The 17,591-nt window shown below is 52.1% G+C and overlaps 1 protein-coding gene and 1 long non-coding RNA gene across 15 annotated transcripts; one reads left to right on the top strand and one right to left on the bottom strand.

Moving 5' to 3' along the window:
- The first annotated feature begins 6 nt into the window (after window positions 1–6).
- Window positions 7–1,167, top strand: LOC140856152 (uncharacterized). The gene is made up of 2 exons (XR_012139506.1): window positions 7–116; window positions 239–1,167. It is a non-coding gene; the product is annotated as an uncharacterized lncRNA (long non-coding RNA).
- Window positions 1,168–13,866: 12,699 nt separating this feature from the next.
- On the bottom strand, window positions 13,867–16,914 carry LOC105040455 (heat shock factor protein HSF30). 14 transcript variants are annotated; one of them, XR_003800138.2, is made up of 5 exons: window positions 16,443–16,914; window positions 14,901–15,972; window positions 14,343–14,708; window positions 14,171–14,241; window positions 13,867–14,088 (listed from the first exon to the last, which is right to left on the bottom strand). XR_003800138.2 is itself a non-coding variant. In XM_010916987.4 (3 exons), the coding sequence occupies exons 1-2, from the start codon at window positions 16,707–16,709 to the stop codon at window positions 15,166–15,168; spliced, it is 1,074 nt and encodes a 357-aa protein (XP_010915289.2). In that variant the 5' UTR covers window positions 16,710–16,914; the 3' UTR covers window positions 14,757–15,044; window positions 15,142–15,165. The 14 variants fall into 14 exon arrangements, 3 of the variants coding, with proteins under 3 accessions (XP_010915289.2, XP_019705194.2, XP_010915288.2); XR_003800139.2 differs by having other exon boundaries at window positions 13,867–14,082; XR_003800144.2 differs by having other exon boundaries at window positions 13,867–14,490; window positions 14,638–14,708; window positions 14,901–14,978; window positions 15,142–15,972.
- Between the last annotated feature and the right edge of the window lie 677 nt (window positions 16,915–17,591).

Below are 17,591 nucleotides of genomic sequence, written 5' to 3'. Positions count from 1 at the left end.
ACAATGTTGACCTCGCTGATGTCAAGGCATAATAATGGTCAATCTTCTTCTTCTGCTGACTCACATATGATACTAGAAGCTGGCAGCACGTGTACTCTTGAGCACAAAAATAGCTGGTAGGACTGACTAATAAGTAGAAAAGAACTTCACCAGATATACTGATGTTATAACTAATGGAGGGTGATTCCTGTCCTCATTATGATACAAAGCGTACTGATTTATATTCAATACTCTTCAGACATGTTCAATTGATGAATATGATGAATACCAGTCATCCGAGAAGCCTAACAATGTGCCATTGATGGAGTTGGCAAAGATGCCAGAGGCGTCAAAGCTTCGCATAACATCCGACGCAGGAGCCTTGAGTGGCACCGAGGAGGAAGAGCCTCCTACGAGCCAGCACAATGAGAAGCAACAAGTTTATTCATTTCACTAGAGGATGGATTGATGATGCAGAGGTCTAATTAGGGCAATCATTCCAACCTGTTTTTGATCTAAGCTGGACCCAGACCTGCTGATGGATTGCATGGTTGGATCTATAGACTATTTGAAAATATCAGATGGAGTTTATATTTAAGATTTTCAGGCCCAACTTAATCCAGTGATCACAAATTATTAGATTATTTATATTGTATACTAATTTTATCATATTTTTCATTTTCTCGACTCTTGACATGTGAGATCTAACTTTATTCTTAGGTGTTTGGTGGATGTAATTAATCACCTATACTTTTGCACATCAAGCTTCTGATTGCCTTCTCAAATTTCCTGGCAGGTTTGGACCGATAAAGTGGAAATGCAATCTGGCTAGCTAAATTTGGAAACATATGAGTGACTCGCCGGCTCCAAAAAAATCTTTTAGTTTTTTAATTTCACCGTAGGATGAATTGATGATGCACAGATATAATAGTGCTAGGGCTCCGATTTGGAAACTCGATTTTTAACCTAAGCCCAACACAAATTGACCCACATACGCCGAGGAATTGGTCAGATATGGATCCAAAACCAGGCTTTGAAAATTTCGAGCGGATTTTAGATTTGAGTTAATGGGATAGAATATAAACAGTCACATGTTAGAAGATGTTCAAGTATTTGTACATGATGTCATATCAAGTATATTTTTCTATAATCCTTAATATATTAACCATCAAGTTGGATGACTGTAAATTGTTTGTTGCCCTTGTTGGTCTTAATTCAATTTTAAAACTATATTATTGAATGTTTTTAAATAAGGTTTTCTAAGTATGGATGCTTGTAAACTTAGTTGATAGTTCAAGTTATATAATTTGATGCCTGAAAAGAACCTGGATACGATAAGTTCTATAAATTATTTATATCAGTCGAAACTAGATCTAACCGTCCTTCGATTGGAACCCAAAACCCAATAGGTCTGGGTCCGGGATTAGCTAATATCTGAATTTGATCTAACCTGACCGTATGCCACCTTTGCATGGCACTGAGTTGGACCACCAGATTTGGGTCACATAACATATATCGAGCCGGTCTGTCCCAGCCCAGGATGGTAGAAAGCAGATCTACGAGGTAGCCCTTAAAACCCAATGGACGATGCCGATCCTTTGGAGATATTGACATCGTCCTCAATTATCCCTTTAATTCCTGTGTGTTAGAGGAATAATATGGAAGCATGCCTCTTCACTGTGGAAGCTAAATGTCTCGATCAGAACCAAAAATAAAGTTAAGACATGGGACCGGTAGACTTTTGGATGGATGTGTATTTGCAGCGAACCTTCTGAGACCCGGGACCATATTTTCGTCTCTTGTCCTTCTTGTTGGACGATTTTGGACGGCTTTCTTCACCCTTATCTTTGATGTTTTGCCACCCCCTGCATTATCCGCAAACCTCTTTTCCACCTGGAAATTGCAACAATTTCATAAAGAAATACATCCACCTGGAAAAGCAACTTTTATTTTATTAGACAAAATTGTCTGAACATTTGGTAGAGGTTTTAGCCATAAAAATCAATTAATAAACATTCCAAGGGACCTTGATATTTTTGAAGGATCAAGACAGTCCAGAACCAATTCATGTCGTGCAATCTCATCAAATAATAGACAAAAAGTACTTTTAATTTAGACAAATGTCTTGCTGGATGATTGATAGGCTTAACTAAATGATTACTAGTTATAAGCTTTTCCGAAATCAACTGTCACAGATCGCCCGTGACAGGCTTAGAATTGAACGCAGTATAATTCAATGAAAAGTAAATTCGACAAATCAGAAGTTCTGCTGAGTTCGATAACATAATCTCCAGCTCCACGCAATAAAGCCATTTACATCTACAAGGTGATGCCATAAGTCCAGAGTAGCATGTAGGCCATTTTCTCCAACTACACAATCTGGCCTTAGTAAATGCTGAAACCTGCTCTGTATAAGAGATTATAGAGACCTGCAGGGCGGTCATTCTGTTGAACTAGCTTGCTGCAAATTTTATGGAGACTATTACTGGCTCAATAGTTTTATACTTGTTGGGATATACCGACCGACCCTACTACCGACTCACCAGCGCCGACCCGTCCTCTACACCGACTCTACTACGGGTCCGACCGACTTCGCCCGACCGACTTCCCGACCGACGGTGGGCAACACCGACAGCGACTACCGATCGTCCGATCGGAGCGGATCGGCCTAACGGGCCAACGTCACCTCTGATCACCGGAGATCCGATCCTCTGAGATCGGCTTCCTATCGGGTGGGACACCCCGACTCACCATCGGTTTGGTACCTGACGTCCCACCACTACAGGTCCTTCTAGACGCCGAATGAGCGGCATGGGCTGCAGTCCTATCAAGCAAATGCCGTACGAACGCCAGGGGCATTGTCCTGCCAGAAGCCCGGGGCGCTGTCCTGCCAAGGACGCAAATTAATTCCTAGGACCTGTCAGCTTTGTCACGACGCGACAACCTCTGACGATTTGACAACTCTACCAGTCGTCGACATCACTGACGGCGGAGCCATACGCCTCCTACTATAAATCGAGAAGGCAACATGCTAAAGAGGTCCCTTCGAAAACTCTCGGGCTGGCTCTCTTCTCTCTCTCGTTGAGCTCCTCTTTTCCTTTTCACTGTTGCCTAGTCTCCTCTCTGACTTGACCGTCGGAGGGTCCCCGCGGAGCCGCCTCCGGTCAGTGCGGACTTTCTTTTCAGGCGCTCGTTCCCGGCGACCAGGCGACGAGGGGATTGGCCGCAACAGATTGGCGCTGCCAGGTAGCGGTGCACGTGTGCAGTAACTACCGTAAACATACGATCGACAGCATCAGGGATCGTAGCCCCCACGAAACTCGAGATGACAAAGACAAGAGCTCAGCGATCGAGGTTACTGGATCGGCAAGGCGCTCTTCCCGCCGGGAAGAGGCCTCTCCTCCACCCTCTTATGGCGGAGCCTAGCTCTCCGCATCCCGCAGTGACCACGGAGGCACAGATCGCGGCAATCGTGCGGCTAATGACCGTGCTGACAGACGCGGTCAAAAGCCTTCAACAGCAACCGGTTCCGGCAGCCGCCTTCACCGGCTGAGCAACCGGACGGCGCGCCCGATGCCCTCCAGGAGTAGCCACCGACGTCCGCACCGATCTTCGTCGCCCCCTCCGGAGCACCTGTCACAGCGCTCCACCGAGAGGAGAAGGGGCGTCCGCGGCGTGACAACCGTCGGTCTCGACGGCCATCTCCTTCTCAGCTGGAGCGAGCGAGGAAGGAGAAGCGCCGCGAACACCGTCTGCTTCCCTTTCGATTCGTCGGGAGACTCCACCCCTGGGATCTCTCAGCACCGACGGGCCGACGACTACGAACGCAGGTTCGAGAAAATCGACCGTCGGCTTGCCCAGTTGCAGGTGGACGGGGCAGAGAAGTCCTCGAACGACGTTGACTTCCAGACCGCCCAACCTCTCTCCCGACTCATCCTTGACGAACCGATCCCCAGTCAGTTCAAGATGCCGCACGTGGAGCCTTACGACGGCTCCACCGACCCAATCGACCACCTGGAGAGCTACAAAGCTCTCATGACGATCCAAGGGGCAACCGACGCTCTCCTTTGCATCGGCTTCCCCACCACGCTCCGCAAAGCTGCCAGGGTCTGGTACTCCGATCTTCGATCGAAAAGTATTCACTCCTTCGGGCAGCTTGAGCACTCCTTCGTGGCCCACTTCAGCACCAGTCGGAAGCCGCCGCGAACATCGGACAGCCTTTTCTCCCTCAAACAAGGAGAAAAATGAGACGCTCCGACACTTCGTGGCGCGATTCAATGCGCCACGCTTGAGGTTCGGGACCTCAATGAAGACATGGCCATCTCGGTCATGAAGTGCGGGTTGAGGGCTTCCCGATTCACCTACTCCTTGGACAAAACCCTCCCCCGAACGTATGCTGAATTGCTGGAGCGCGCATACAAGTACATGTGCACGGATGAAGGAGCTTCCGACCGGCGTTTGGCCGAGCCCAAGGGCCCGAAGGAGAAGCGGAGGAAGGGTCGGACCCTGCTGTGCCTAGCAGGCCCCCCGACCGACAGTCGGATCCAACCCCCACGACGGAACCAGAGGTCGCCCCGATGGCGGAGCCCAAGGCCGACACGCCCAGGTACGACTCCTACACTGCTCTCTCCGCTCCTCGTGCGCAGATTTTGATGGAGATCGAGGGCGAAGAGTACCTGCGACGGCCTCCGCCTCTGAAGGCAAAGGGCCTCGACCGGTGGAAGTACTGTCCGATTCCACCAGGGCCACGGCCACAATACCGAGCAATGCATCCAGCTTAAGGATGAAATTGAGGCCCTCATACACCGGGGATACCTCGACAAGTTTCGAAGGAATCCACCGACCCGGACCCATCGCCGATCAACACCCCAGCCAACTGAAGAAGCGGCGAATAACCGACCTACGCCGGGGTCATCAATATGATTTCCAAACGACTAGGCCCGAGGACGTCTGCTGGAGGGGAGCCGACAAAGAAGCCATGCCCGGACGATGTAATTACTTTACAGAAGAAGATGTTCGGGGCATCCAAACTCCCATGATGACGCTGTTGTTGTCTTAGCAACAATAGCAAATTATGATGTAAAAAGAATCTTTGTAGATAATGAAAGTTCAACGAATGTTTTGTTTTACTCGACCTTCTCCTGGATACGACTGTTGACACGACCGACTCAAGGGAGTCTCTACGCCCCTGATAGGCTTCGTCGGAGATGCCTGTCGCGGTGGAAGGAGAAGTCACTCTGCCTGTGACGGCTGGCACCGAACCACGACAAAGCACAGTCCTTCTGACTTTTGCGGTCATCCAAGTGCCCTCGGCCTATAACGCCATACTTGGAAGACCCGGACTAAATACCCTCAATGCGATAGTCTCGACGTATCATCTCCTGGTTCGATTTTCGATCAAAAATGGCGTCGGAGAGATGCGTGGGGATCAACGCCTCGCCCGACGATGCTTTCAGATCTCTGCTCAAAGCGACGAATCGAAGGGCCCCCTAACGGTCGACAAGCTGGACCCAAGGGAAGAAGAAGAGCGGAGCGAGCCGGCCGAACAGCTCGTTCCCATCGTGATAACAGGAAACCCCGACCGAAAGGTGTGGGTCGGGTCTCAATTATCCGACCCTCGATCGACGATATTTGGCGAGCTACTAAAGGCAAATACCGACGTATTCGCCTGGTCGACGGCGGATATGCCAGGAATTCCCCCGGAGACGATGACACACCGACTCAACATCGATCCAGCAATGAGGCCCGGTAAGGCAGAAGAAAAGATCTTTTGCTCCAGAAAGACAGAAGGCCATTGACAAGGAGGTGGATAAGCTACTCGAGGCAGGCTTCATCAGAGAGGCCACCTACCCCGATTGGCTCGCCAACGTCGTAATGGTGAAAAAAGCCAACGGGAAGTGGAGGATCTGCATCGACTACACTGACTTGAATCGGGTCTGTCCAAAGGACAGCTTTTCCACTTCGAAGATCGACCAGCTGGTGGATGCGACATCCGATTATCGACTGCTCAGCTTCATGGATGCCTTCGTAGGGTACAACCAGATCCGGATGGCGCCCGAAGATGAGGAACACACCACCTTCGTGACCGCCAAGGGCCTCTACTGCTACAGAGTAATGCCCATTCAGAATGAAAAATGCCGGCGCCACCTACCAACGACTTGTCAACAAGATCTTTAAAGACCAGATCAGGGCGCAACATGGAAGTATATGTCGACGACATGCTGGTGAAGAGTGCGCGAATTTCGGATCACGTCCGGGATCTCGAAGAAACCTTCCGCACTCTACGATGACACCGGATGAAGCTGAACCCGACTAAGTGCGCCTTCGGAGTGATCTCGGGAAAGTTCCTCGGATTTCTCGTCTCGCAATGGGAATCGAGGCCAACCTCGAAAAGATCAAGGCCATCGTTGATATGCGACATCCGGACACCAAGAAGGAGGTGCAGCAACTCAATGGAAGGATCATCGCGCTCAGTCGATTCATTTCTCGATCGGCTGAGAGATGCCTTCCCGTTCTTCAAAACCCTGCGACAAGCCAAGCATTTCTCTTGGCCGGACGAGTGCTGGCAAGCCTTTGAGGAACTGAAGAAATACCTGGCCTCTCCGTCCACTCCTCGTAAGATCGGAGGTCGGGGAGATCCTGTACCTTTACCTGGCTACCTTCCGGAGGCAGTTAGTTCGGTGCTCGTTCGAGAGAATGAGAACCGAGTTCATCAATCGATATATTATGTCAGCAAATGCTTCACGAAGCTGAGACTCGATACTCGAAGGCAGAGAAAATGATTTTTGCTCTGGTCATTTCATCACAGCGGCTCCGTCCGTACTTCCAGGCACATGCTATCGTGGCTCCTCACCGACCAACCCCTGAGAGCAATCCTGCACCGTCCTGACACATCAGGACGGACTGGCGAAATGGCTGTGAGACTGAGCGAATTCGACATCCAATATTGGCCGCGGCCTACTCTCAAAGCCCAGTTCTGGCCGACTTCATCGCCGATGCCGACGACCGAAACCGACCGTCGAAAAAAGGGAGCCCCGAGGAGGTCGGGACCTCCGAATGTGACCCCGATCCAACCTGGGTGTTGCACATCGACGGAGCCTCCAACGCTCGAGGGAGCGGGGCCGGTTTCTGCTCACCAACTCGGAGGGAGTGGTTACCGAAACACGCCCTCCGATTCGACTTCAAGGCCTCCAACAATCAGGCTGAATATGAGGTGCTCGTCGCGGGCTTGAGGCTGGCATTAGAGCTCGGGGTCGACCGACTCAAAGTATTCTCCGACTCTCAATTGATCGTTGGGCAAATCCAAGGCGAGTTCGAGGCGCGGGATCCGACCATGGCCAAATACCACCAAAAAGTAAAAGACCTCGTGGCACCCTTCAAGTACTTCGAGATCTTCCACATCCCAGGGCAGAAAATTCTCGGGCCGACGCGCTCTCCAGGCTCGCGACATCCGACTACGGCACATTGGGCCGGACGTTCGTGGAAAGTCTTGAACGATCGAGCGCTCGACAAGGTCGAAGAGGTGCTGCATTGGCGCGGGAGCCGAGCTGGATGGACCCGATCGCTCAGTACCTGACGACGGATCTACCCCGAAGACCAGCGGAAGCCAAACGACTCCGGTGGCGGCTTCCCAATATGTGATGATCGACGGCGACTATACAAAAGGTCATTTTCCCTTCCCTTGCTGAAGTGCCTAGGGCCGATCCGACCGGACTATGCCCTCCAGAGAAGTACATGAAGGAATTTGCGCGGTGATCACTTGGGGGGCAAGTCCTTGGCTTACAAAGTCCTGCGAAGGACTACTACTGGCCCACTATGAAAAAATGCGGCCGAGTTGTTCAGGTGCGAACCATGCCAAAGGTATGCCAGCATACACACTGACCCCGCCCCCAGCCGCTTGCTCGGTCGCCCCGTGCCTTCGCCCCAGTGGGGAATCGACATACTCGGATCTTTTCCTCCGGACATCCGGACAACGAAAGTTCATCGTCATCGCGATGACTACTTACTAAGTGGGTGGAAGCCGAACCCTAGCGCAAAGCATGCAGCGAGCCAAGATGGAGGACTTCATGCAGAAGTCCATCATTTTCAGGTTCGGACTGTCCAAACACCATCATTACGACAACGGGCGACAGTTCGACACCAGGACTTTCGAGATCTTGTGGCAAGATTTCAAATCACGCCCGACTACCCTCGGTCGGGCATCCACAGTCCAACGGTGAGGTCGAGGTGACCAACCGAACCATACTGCATGGGCTCAAAACCCGACTGAATGAAGCCAAGGGCCTCTGGGTCGAGGAGCTGAACTCCGTCCTGTGGGCGTACCGGACGACACCCGGGTCCCGACGGGAATCACCTTTCAGCTTGGCTATGGAACGGAAGCCATGATCCCGCTGGAGATCGGGTTGCCATCAACTAGGGTTGAGCAGTATCGTGAGCCGGACAACTCCGAGTGTCGGAGAGCCGACTTGGACCTCTTACCCGAGCTCCGACGTGAGGCACAACTTCGTATGGCTTCCTACCGAAAAGGTGGCCCGATATTACAACGCCAGGGTGAAGCCGAAGCTCTTCCGACCTGGAGACCTGGTCTTGAGAAAGGCGGAGGTCTCGAAACCCCTGGACCGGGAAGCTGTCCCCGAACTGGGAGGGACCCTACAAGGTAGCCGACACCTGCGGACCGAGAGCTTACCGACTAGAGACCCTAGAAGGGACGGCCATCCCACGGACTTGGAACGCCGACAATCTGAGGATGTACTATCAGTGAACTCTGTATCCCCTCACTTGGAATACGAACTCAGTTTTAAACTTCGGAGTCTGGAATGTCGACTCTTCGACTGTTGTTCGGCGCTCACCAAGGGATGCGAGTCCCGTGTCCCAACTCGGACTTGACGATCCGCTACGAACCGACGGACCGACCGCCAACGATGCATCGGACGCTTAAAGGACCGACGCATCTGCGACGACGGGAGTTACACTCCTACATCTAAAATCTCGGCCAAAATGATCGAGCGGAACGATCGGCCGACTCGCCGACCCGCTCCGACCGGGAAAGGCAAAGCGCCAACGCAACCAACGTCGCGTTCGCGACTACCGACCGGGTCGAGACCGGTCGAAGGGTATTCGGCTTACCATCGTTTATCACACGGCGACGCAAGTACCCGACCTAAGTCTGGGTAGTGGGAACTCGACTTGCCATCGCTTTTCCGACCAAACACGTCGACGTACGTACGACGATGTATCAGACGACATTCGGGTCATCGGGGTGCACCCGAAAGTCGGTCGACTTCATCCCCGCGAACGACCTTCGACTCCGTCGGCACGACCGACTCAACGGACTCGTGCCTGGAAGTCGGTCGACCCCGACTCATGCCAGGACGACGTACGTTCGACTCTGGCATTCGGTTTACGACCTAACGACGGACGTTCGGTCCAGGTCTTAGGACGGGCGGTTAATGGTCGGAGTTCGTCTTGCTTACCCTATGGCGTGCTACCGACTATCCGGACTAACAACTTGGATGTCTTGAATGACCTAATATGGTAGTCGGGACTGCGACTCTCCGACCTTATGACCCACGACTACAAGTACAATCAGACAGGCAAGAAAAGAAGTCAAAAAGGAAATCAAAATTCCTTAAGTTCATTCAAGTCTACAAAATCGGGTCGAAGCCCGGTTACAAGTACGCAAAGAAAAAAGCAAAAGAAGATAAGGCTGCGATCATCCTTCGGAGTCAATCTCTTCGATAAGGAGAAAGCTCTGGGGATGACCGGTGTATCCACCATGATCGGCACAGGGTCGACGTCGGCACTGGTCGACGGTCGCTGGATCGACTCGGCGCTGGATCGAGGTGGCGCAGATCGGAGGTCGGCGCTGATCGATGGTCGGAGCCGGGTCGGGAGTCGGGACCGTCTCTCCTTCGGCGATCTGCTCTGGGACGGTCTCCTCCACCGCAACGGCGTCTCCCGACGAAGGGTCGGCCATCTCTTCCGTAGCTTGGTCCTCGGCTCCTGGTGGAATGACACCGCTGAGGTCCAGCTCCGGGTACAAGGCCTGGACTGCATCCCGACCGTCTTCGTACCCCACCCGGTACGACGCAAAGCCGGTCTCTAGCAGTTCCTCCCGATACCTGTCGAGCCACGGAAGTCGTCCACCGCCCGACTCAGACTCCTTCGCCGACCTCGCCTCCGCTCCACCCGATCAAGGAGCCCTTCGCCGACTCCGCCTCTGCCTTCGCTATGTCGGCATCGGCTTGGGCAATCGACAAGTCCTCCTCGGCCTTGGCGAGATTCTCCAGGCTGACCCGGAGCTGCTCGGTTCCCTCGAGCTCGCGGCGACGCCATCCCGTTCGCGCGCAGTCGGTGCGCGGTCCGACCCTTGCGCTTGGCTTCCTTTCGGGCCGACTTAAGTTCGGACCCGAGATGAGAGAAATCTCTTCTCCAGCCTCGCCTCCCGGTCGGTCGACTGCTTCAGATGTTCGACCAGCACCGCCTTGTCAGCTTCGCGTCGTCGCCCTGTCCTTCCAGGCCGCCCGGATATCCCGAACCTCGGTACCCGGCCTCAAGTTCGGACATAGTGTAAATCAGCTGCAAACATGGACTACGTCAGGAAGGCGAAATAATGAAATAGTAAGAAGGAAAGGGACGAGCGGAACTTACCCCGACCATGGTCGGTAAAACGAAGACAACATCTCGGTCACCTGCCGAGCCTTCAGAACCTCCACGTCGGCTGGGAGGAGGATCCCCTGACATAGCCTCCTGGCCAAGTTGTGGTCGGCCAGGGCTGACGCTCCTTCGGGGGCCCGAGGCCAGGTGACGCGGCCGACTTCCCGACCTTGGGTCCAGCGGGGGCCATCGGGGCTTTCCCCCGATCGGCCGCCCAGGCCCGTAGATCGGGTAAGGAGGGATGCTCGAGCTTGACTGAGCACCCCCCGTCGCAGTAGCAGGCGCCGACGGATGACGTTCGGGTTCCCGAACGCGTCCGACGCCTCTTCAGTCGTGAGATCACCGATGTTCCTTCGGCCGCTTCCTCCGCTGGCCGCTCCTGGTTGCACTGTCGGAGCCGAAAGTGCGATTACCGGCTCCGACTGATCGACCGCCGACGCGACGACGGTCGGCGCGTGAGGGTTTCTTCGGTGGCCGTGAGGTCCGGCCCCGGATGCCGGCCTCTTCCTCGCCGCATACTGTCTGATTTCGACATCAGTCGGCCTCATCCTCGGCGCGTCCCTGCGATTTCGACAAGAGATCAGTGTATGTTCGGGACGAATGTGAAATGAAAAACAACCGATGGATCGGGCGGTACCTAGACGGGGACCAGGCTCAGGCCAGCATCATAGAGGGCTTGTTCGGTAACAAGCTCCCTCTGCTTCGGGACCGACATGTCCTTGAGTCGGTGGAAGTCCTCCCGGTCGTCCGCCTCCACCGACTGTTCTCGTTTTGCCTCGGTTCGAGGTACGCCCCAATGAGAAGGGAAGCCCCAGGAAGAAGAAGAGGAAACAAAGAAAAACTGGTTCTTCCACCCATGAATGGACGATGGAAGGCCAGTGATGAAGGAAAGACCCTTCCGGGGGTTGAAGAGCCACCACCCTCGGGCCTTAGGGTGGGGTCGGAGGACAAAAAATGCCGGAAGAGAGAGATCCGAGGGTTGGTCGGCAGGAGCTGACACAACAGGGCGAAGCTGATTATTAGCCGAACTGAGTTCGGCGCCAGTTTGCCGGACAAAGTCCGTAATAATCTAGCAGATTCCGAACGAACTCCGGAATCGGAAGCCGAAGACCAGCCCGGAGGTCCTCGACGTACAAAGCCACCTGACCCGCGGGCGGGTTGTTAACCCGACCCCGGCCCCAGGGGCGAAAGTCGGAACTGCTCCGGGATGCATACTGATCCCGAAGCCGATCGACATTCGGCCCCGAAAGCGAGGAAACCTCAACTTCGGAGTCGACCGAAGGTCATCGGTCGGGTTTTCCGATCGAGCCTCCTGAGGTGAGGTCCTGGCCATGACACCGGAACCAAGGAGAAGACAAGACCAAAGAAGAAGAAGAAGGAGAAGAAAAGAAAGGTTTCAAAGAAAGCAAGAGCAAAGCAGGGGGCACGAACCCCGGATGAACCTTTGCGAGAATGGGGTGGGGCAGCTGCCGGCGACGACGGAGAGACCGTTTGGGCAGAGTCTCCGCAGCAAGACCGTCAGAAATGAAGCTTTGAGTACAAGTGGCCCCATATATATAGGGTTGACCGACGGTCGGGATGTGGCCGCACCGATCGAGACCTCTTGGATGGTCGACACGTGGCGGCATCCGGGCCCTCTTCCGGCCCGGCGGTTCGGCGCACCCATCCCGATCGGGCCACGTCGCCTTCATTAATGTGAAGGATGCCGGCCCAACGACCTCCTGACGTGGCAGCAGGGCCGCGCCCCAGAATTAAATCGCCTACGACGATTCGCATCCCCGATGGGACGCCTGACGGCGGCCCACGCTCCCAAAGCCGGCGTCGGATGGCGGTTTGCGTTCCCCAAAGGCGCGGATACCCGTCGTCTGACACCGGATCGTCCGGCACCCAACCATCTGACACCGGATCGTCCGGCACCCGATACCTGACACCGGATCGTCCGACACCCGATCGTCTGACACCTGATCGCCTGACACCGGATTGTCTGACGTCAAGCCACCGAACGACGGGACACCTGACATCGATTTGTCCAGATCATCCGCTGGTGAGATCAACAAATTTAAGGCAGACGCGATAAAGAATCCACTCCTTTCGCCAATGCCCTACCCGCGTGGAGACGCGAGCCAGTGTGACATCAGGCTTAGGAGTGGGGGGGGGCAACTGTTGAGATATACCGACTGACCCTACTACCGACTCATCAGTGCCGACCCGTCCTTTACACCGACTCTACTACGGGTCCGACCGACTTCGCCCGACCGACTTCGCCCGACCGACGGTGGGCAACACCGACAGCGACTACCGATCGCGCCCGATCGGAGCGGGTCGGCCTAACGGGCCAACGTCACCTCTGATCACGGAGATTCGATCCTCCGAGATCGGCTTCCTATCGGTGGGACACCGCCGACTCACCATCGGTTTGGGTACCTGACGTCCCACCACTACAGGTCTTCCAGACGTCGAATGAGCGACATGGGCTGCAGTCCTATCAAGCAAATACCGTACCAGCGCTAGGGGACATTGTCCTGCCAAGAAGCCCGGGGCGCTGTCCTGCCAAGGACGCAAATTAATTTTTAGGATCCGTCAGCTTTGTCAACGACACGATAACCTCCGACGATTTGACAACTCTCCAGTTGTCTACATCACTGACGGCGAAGCCATACCGCCTCCTATTATAAATCGGAGAAGGCAACAATGCTAAAGAGGTCCCTTCGAAAACTCTCGGACTGGCTCTCTCTCTCTCATTGAGCTCCCTCTTTCCTTTTCACTGTTGCCTAGTCTCCTCTCTGACTTGACCGTCGGAGGGTTCCCGCCGGAACCGCCTCCGATCAGTGCGGATTTTCTTTTGCAGGCGTTCGTTCCCGACGATCAGACGACGAAGGAATTGGCCGCAACAATACTCGTGGCTTCTAGTAACTCGAGTGGTATTTCTTTCCCTGCGGTTTTTCCACACTAGCTGTTGCAAACTTTCTAAGAAAGAACCCGAACAGAGTGGAAAAACCCAACTCTTACTTATTTACAAGAAGCAGAGCTTTGACAACCAACAAGCAAATGGAGCTAAAGAACCCAAATTTACGACAAAAAACACCCAATCCACCCCTAAATGAATCATTCTGAATGCTAACAGATTTTGCTTTAGAACAGTCTATAGGTGGTAAACAACCCCAACTCTAGATATCATATTTGACACATCGAAGAATGTCAAATGCAAACTTCAGAAGAGCTTTTAATGACTGCACAAACACTAAGTTGATCAAGCGTCACATTAAGGAAGGAAACCGAGTTATAATTACATCAAGTTCAATTTGGATTACATTACGCAAGGTAGGATTGCATGGTCCATCTTCTAGTTCAATCTGCGTGTTCCGATGCCTTCTCTTGGCATCAGTCGTTCGCTTTTCTCCCATTCTCTTTCCTATATGCTGAAGTTTGACAGGTCAAGACTCACCGCTGCTTCTTCAAAAGCAAAATTAGTAGTTGAGTATAGAAAAAAGAAACACCATCCAGCATTAAATAATGATAGAACAATAAACAGTACAATGATAATTATATGGTTCGTCGTGATGCTTGATCAAAGAAGCTGAAATTTCGTGGTGCCGGAAGCAAGTGCTGAAGCCGCAAAAGCAAAATAACATATTAATAGATCATCACAGGTAGAAGATTCCAACTATCAGTCCAAACAAGCAATTTTTTATGAAATAGTGATTGACCTTCTCTGGGAGGCATTAATCCTAGCTGGGAACAATCATAAACAAGAAGAGGATTGTTTGACTCCTCTGTCTTGGACAGCCATTCACAGAGATTTCTTTCATCAGCTTCATCGAATTCAAGAACACCTGAAGTTTAACACCAGGTGGTCTAGGAGCATTGCAAAAGTTTCACCAAACATCAGCAGCTATTCTTACGGGCTTGCTTTAAATAAATCCATTAATCATTCCTAAGCACTCAAAATCAGATCCGTGCCTGCACCTAGTGCAGACAAGAATGTCTGCTCTGTTTACTTACCAGAATGGTCTCCTCTGCAGACTCTTGGAATCTCTTCATCAAACAAACCATGACTGCAATTTTCAATCAACCTACAACATAGGGCAAACCAAAAAAAAAAAGGAACGGCAAAAAGCACAGAAAAGAAAACACTAATCAGCTTCGATAAAAGATAAACTCGAACATAACAACCAGTAATAAGAAAGACGAGAAAAAAAAAGGGGAAAAAAGAAGAAGAAGACAGCTCAAGAACTATCCGAAGACACACAGGTGACCAGACATACATAGAAGACCCATGTGGAAGACATCCCCTGGATCTCGGAACAGCGCATCCCTTGCTTCTTTCTTTCTTCCGCTACTGCCTGCAGGTCAAGAGATGCCACTATTCATCAACACTCGAACGCTACCCGACCATTAAGACACGTTTACTGCACTAAAAAACCTACGGTAAGTGCTGACACAAGGATGAGAGGGGGTGGCAAACTTAAGAGCAACCAACAACTAACAAGGATGGAAACTAAGTACCATCCACAGTTTGGTTCGTACAGTCTAAGCCTCTGGAGATGAACCCAAGTAGCCTATCTGATCCACCAAGTCCTGCACCTCCTCGCCCCACTCAATTTGCTCTGCCGCCAGTTCCTCCACCACGACTTCTATCTCCGACTGCTCTCCTTGCGCTGCCTCATTCCCTCTCAACAAACTCTCGTCCAGCAGCTCCTCCCATATCAGATCGGTGATCGCGGCCGAGCTCTGATCCATAGCGTCGAACATCTGTTCGTTCTTCCGCCCTCTGCTCGAACTGCCAACTTCGCCATCCACAGCGGACAGCAGACTCTCCATCTCCGATTGGATGGCGAATTCGTCTTCACTTGCTCGCAGATTGTCCGAGCTGGGAGTCGCCGGCAGTCTCCGTTTCCTGCCGGCTCCCGACAATTGTTTCATTTGCTGGCTTCGAAGGAGAAGCCGCTGGATGAAACTGGGGTTCCTGAGAGCTCGAGCCAGGAATGCCATGGTCTGCTGCTGCTTCCGCTCGGTGCCCTGCATCCGCTGCTCCATTTCGAGGAGCAGAGCCCGGGAGCTTTGCTGCTGCTGCCGGAGCTTCACAATCTCCAGCATCAGAACGTTGCGGTCTCGTCTCAGTCGATCCACTTCGGTTTCGAGCCCGAATTTTCCCACTTCGACGCAGGCGCTGGCAACTTGGTGCTGCTGCTGCTGGCTGCTGTGCTGCTGGTGATCGTGATGGGAGCTCTGGCCGACGTTGCGCCGCCTCCGGATGTTCTTGAGGAGGTGCTTCTGGCCTCCCAGGAAGCCTTCGTTCGCGAACTCCCATCGGTCCGGATCGACTTTTCGAAAGCCCTGCATCCATCGCCGTCATTGTCAGACATCAGGACCCTTTGACCCCACATCCATCTTATTTTTAATTGTTTTGCCAAGCATAAGGGGGGGTTGTTCCAGATACTTCGAGTAGTGTCTCGGTTTCACGGTTGCTCTAGATGCTTCGAGTAGTGTCTAGGTATTACGGTTGCTCTGGATGCTTCGAGTAGTGTCCCGGACGTTGGTCAGTTTCTATCAGCTTTAAAATATAATACTTTAAATACTTCATGATGTTCCAATTAGTTTTGGGGAAAATCAAGATAAAACTTTAATCTCGATATATAATACAAAATATATATGTATATTAAAATTTCAAACCTTAATGCATAGACTATCCAGAAGAAAAAAGAGCGGGGAAGAACTGAAAAGCGCGGGGGCTAAAAAAAATAATAAATAACAGGGGAATGTAACGGTTAAGAAGTGAGTTATCCATGGAAGAATTGCGTACTTACATAAGTGTTGAGCTGGCGAATGAAGCTGGAGAAGTTGTTGTGCTTGAAGTACCTGGGCAGGAGAGTGGTGGCGAACCTGTGCGAGTCCCAAACAACGAAGCTATTACGAGCTGGACTCCACGACACCACCGTGTCGGTCTCCGGGTCCTCCACCATCTCGAACGTCTTCGTCAGGAATGGTGGCGGGCCGATCTCGTGAAGTCCCGGCATCGGCTGAGGGACCTCCATCTCCTCCTCATCCTTCACCACCACCACGATGCGCTCCATCAGGACCGACGGCTACTCCAAAATTGAAGACGACCGGATTGCTATGAGAAGGGTAACTTAACAGGGTAATTAATTCTGGTTGGTTGCCTTGATGGACTAAAGCATGGTTTGTTATAGAGATTAAGTTTGGTCGGGAAGGGGGTTGGTGGCGGTGGCAGTGGTATTACCGGGTACGGGCAAGGAGCCGTAGGGGAAGGATGGGAGAGCGGGTATTTATGAACTTCGGAAGTTTCTGGAAGGGGAACTTAACAACAGCGGTGCTTCGGCGGATATTTTCAGCAAAGATCTCGAGCGAGTTTCTCTTCTTTTTTCTCCTTTTTGGCCCCCTCCAACTTGCACCGAGGACGAAGGGTGGGACACCCGGCGGGTCCAGTGCCAGTGAGAGGGCTCGGATGGAGATGGGTCCCACAAGTAATTTATCTATTCCGCATAATCCAATATGGAAGTATGATTTCTAGAAACTTCTCCTTGTATCTTTAAAAGCCGCTTATTATTGTCGAAGCACTGGAATAAAATATTGATATTCGTATATAAAACAATTATACTGGGGAGGTGGAGGATGATGCAGCATGCATGGTGCCCATGTGCCCAGGCCGACATGGATTTATAAAAAAAAATAAAAATAACTCAACTGTCCGTACCTTTATCTTCTCGAAACTTCCTTTGTTGAGGACATTCTGGAAGCGTTACAAAATACAAACTGAGCAAACAGGAAATATAAATTTTATATTATATTAGAATATTGGAGGGAACACATCGCCTTATCCGTCCAATTGAAGATATCCACGGACCGGATGTATCCGAGAACGGGGCTCGGTCGCCGACATAATGTCGTCTGATATTAAAAAAAAAAAAAAAAAAAAAAAAAAAAAAAAAAAAAAT

This window comes from Elaeis guineensis, chromosome 3, assembly GCF_000442705.2.
Source record: "Elaeis guineensis isolate ETL-2024a chromosome 3, EG11, whole genome shotgun sequence".
Taxonomy (NCBI): Eukaryota; Viridiplantae; Streptophyta; class Magnoliopsida; order Arecales; family Arecaceae; genus Elaeis; species Elaeis guineensis.
Note: the sequence above shows the minus strand (reverse complement) of the source record. Positions and strands in the feature narration are given on the sequence as shown.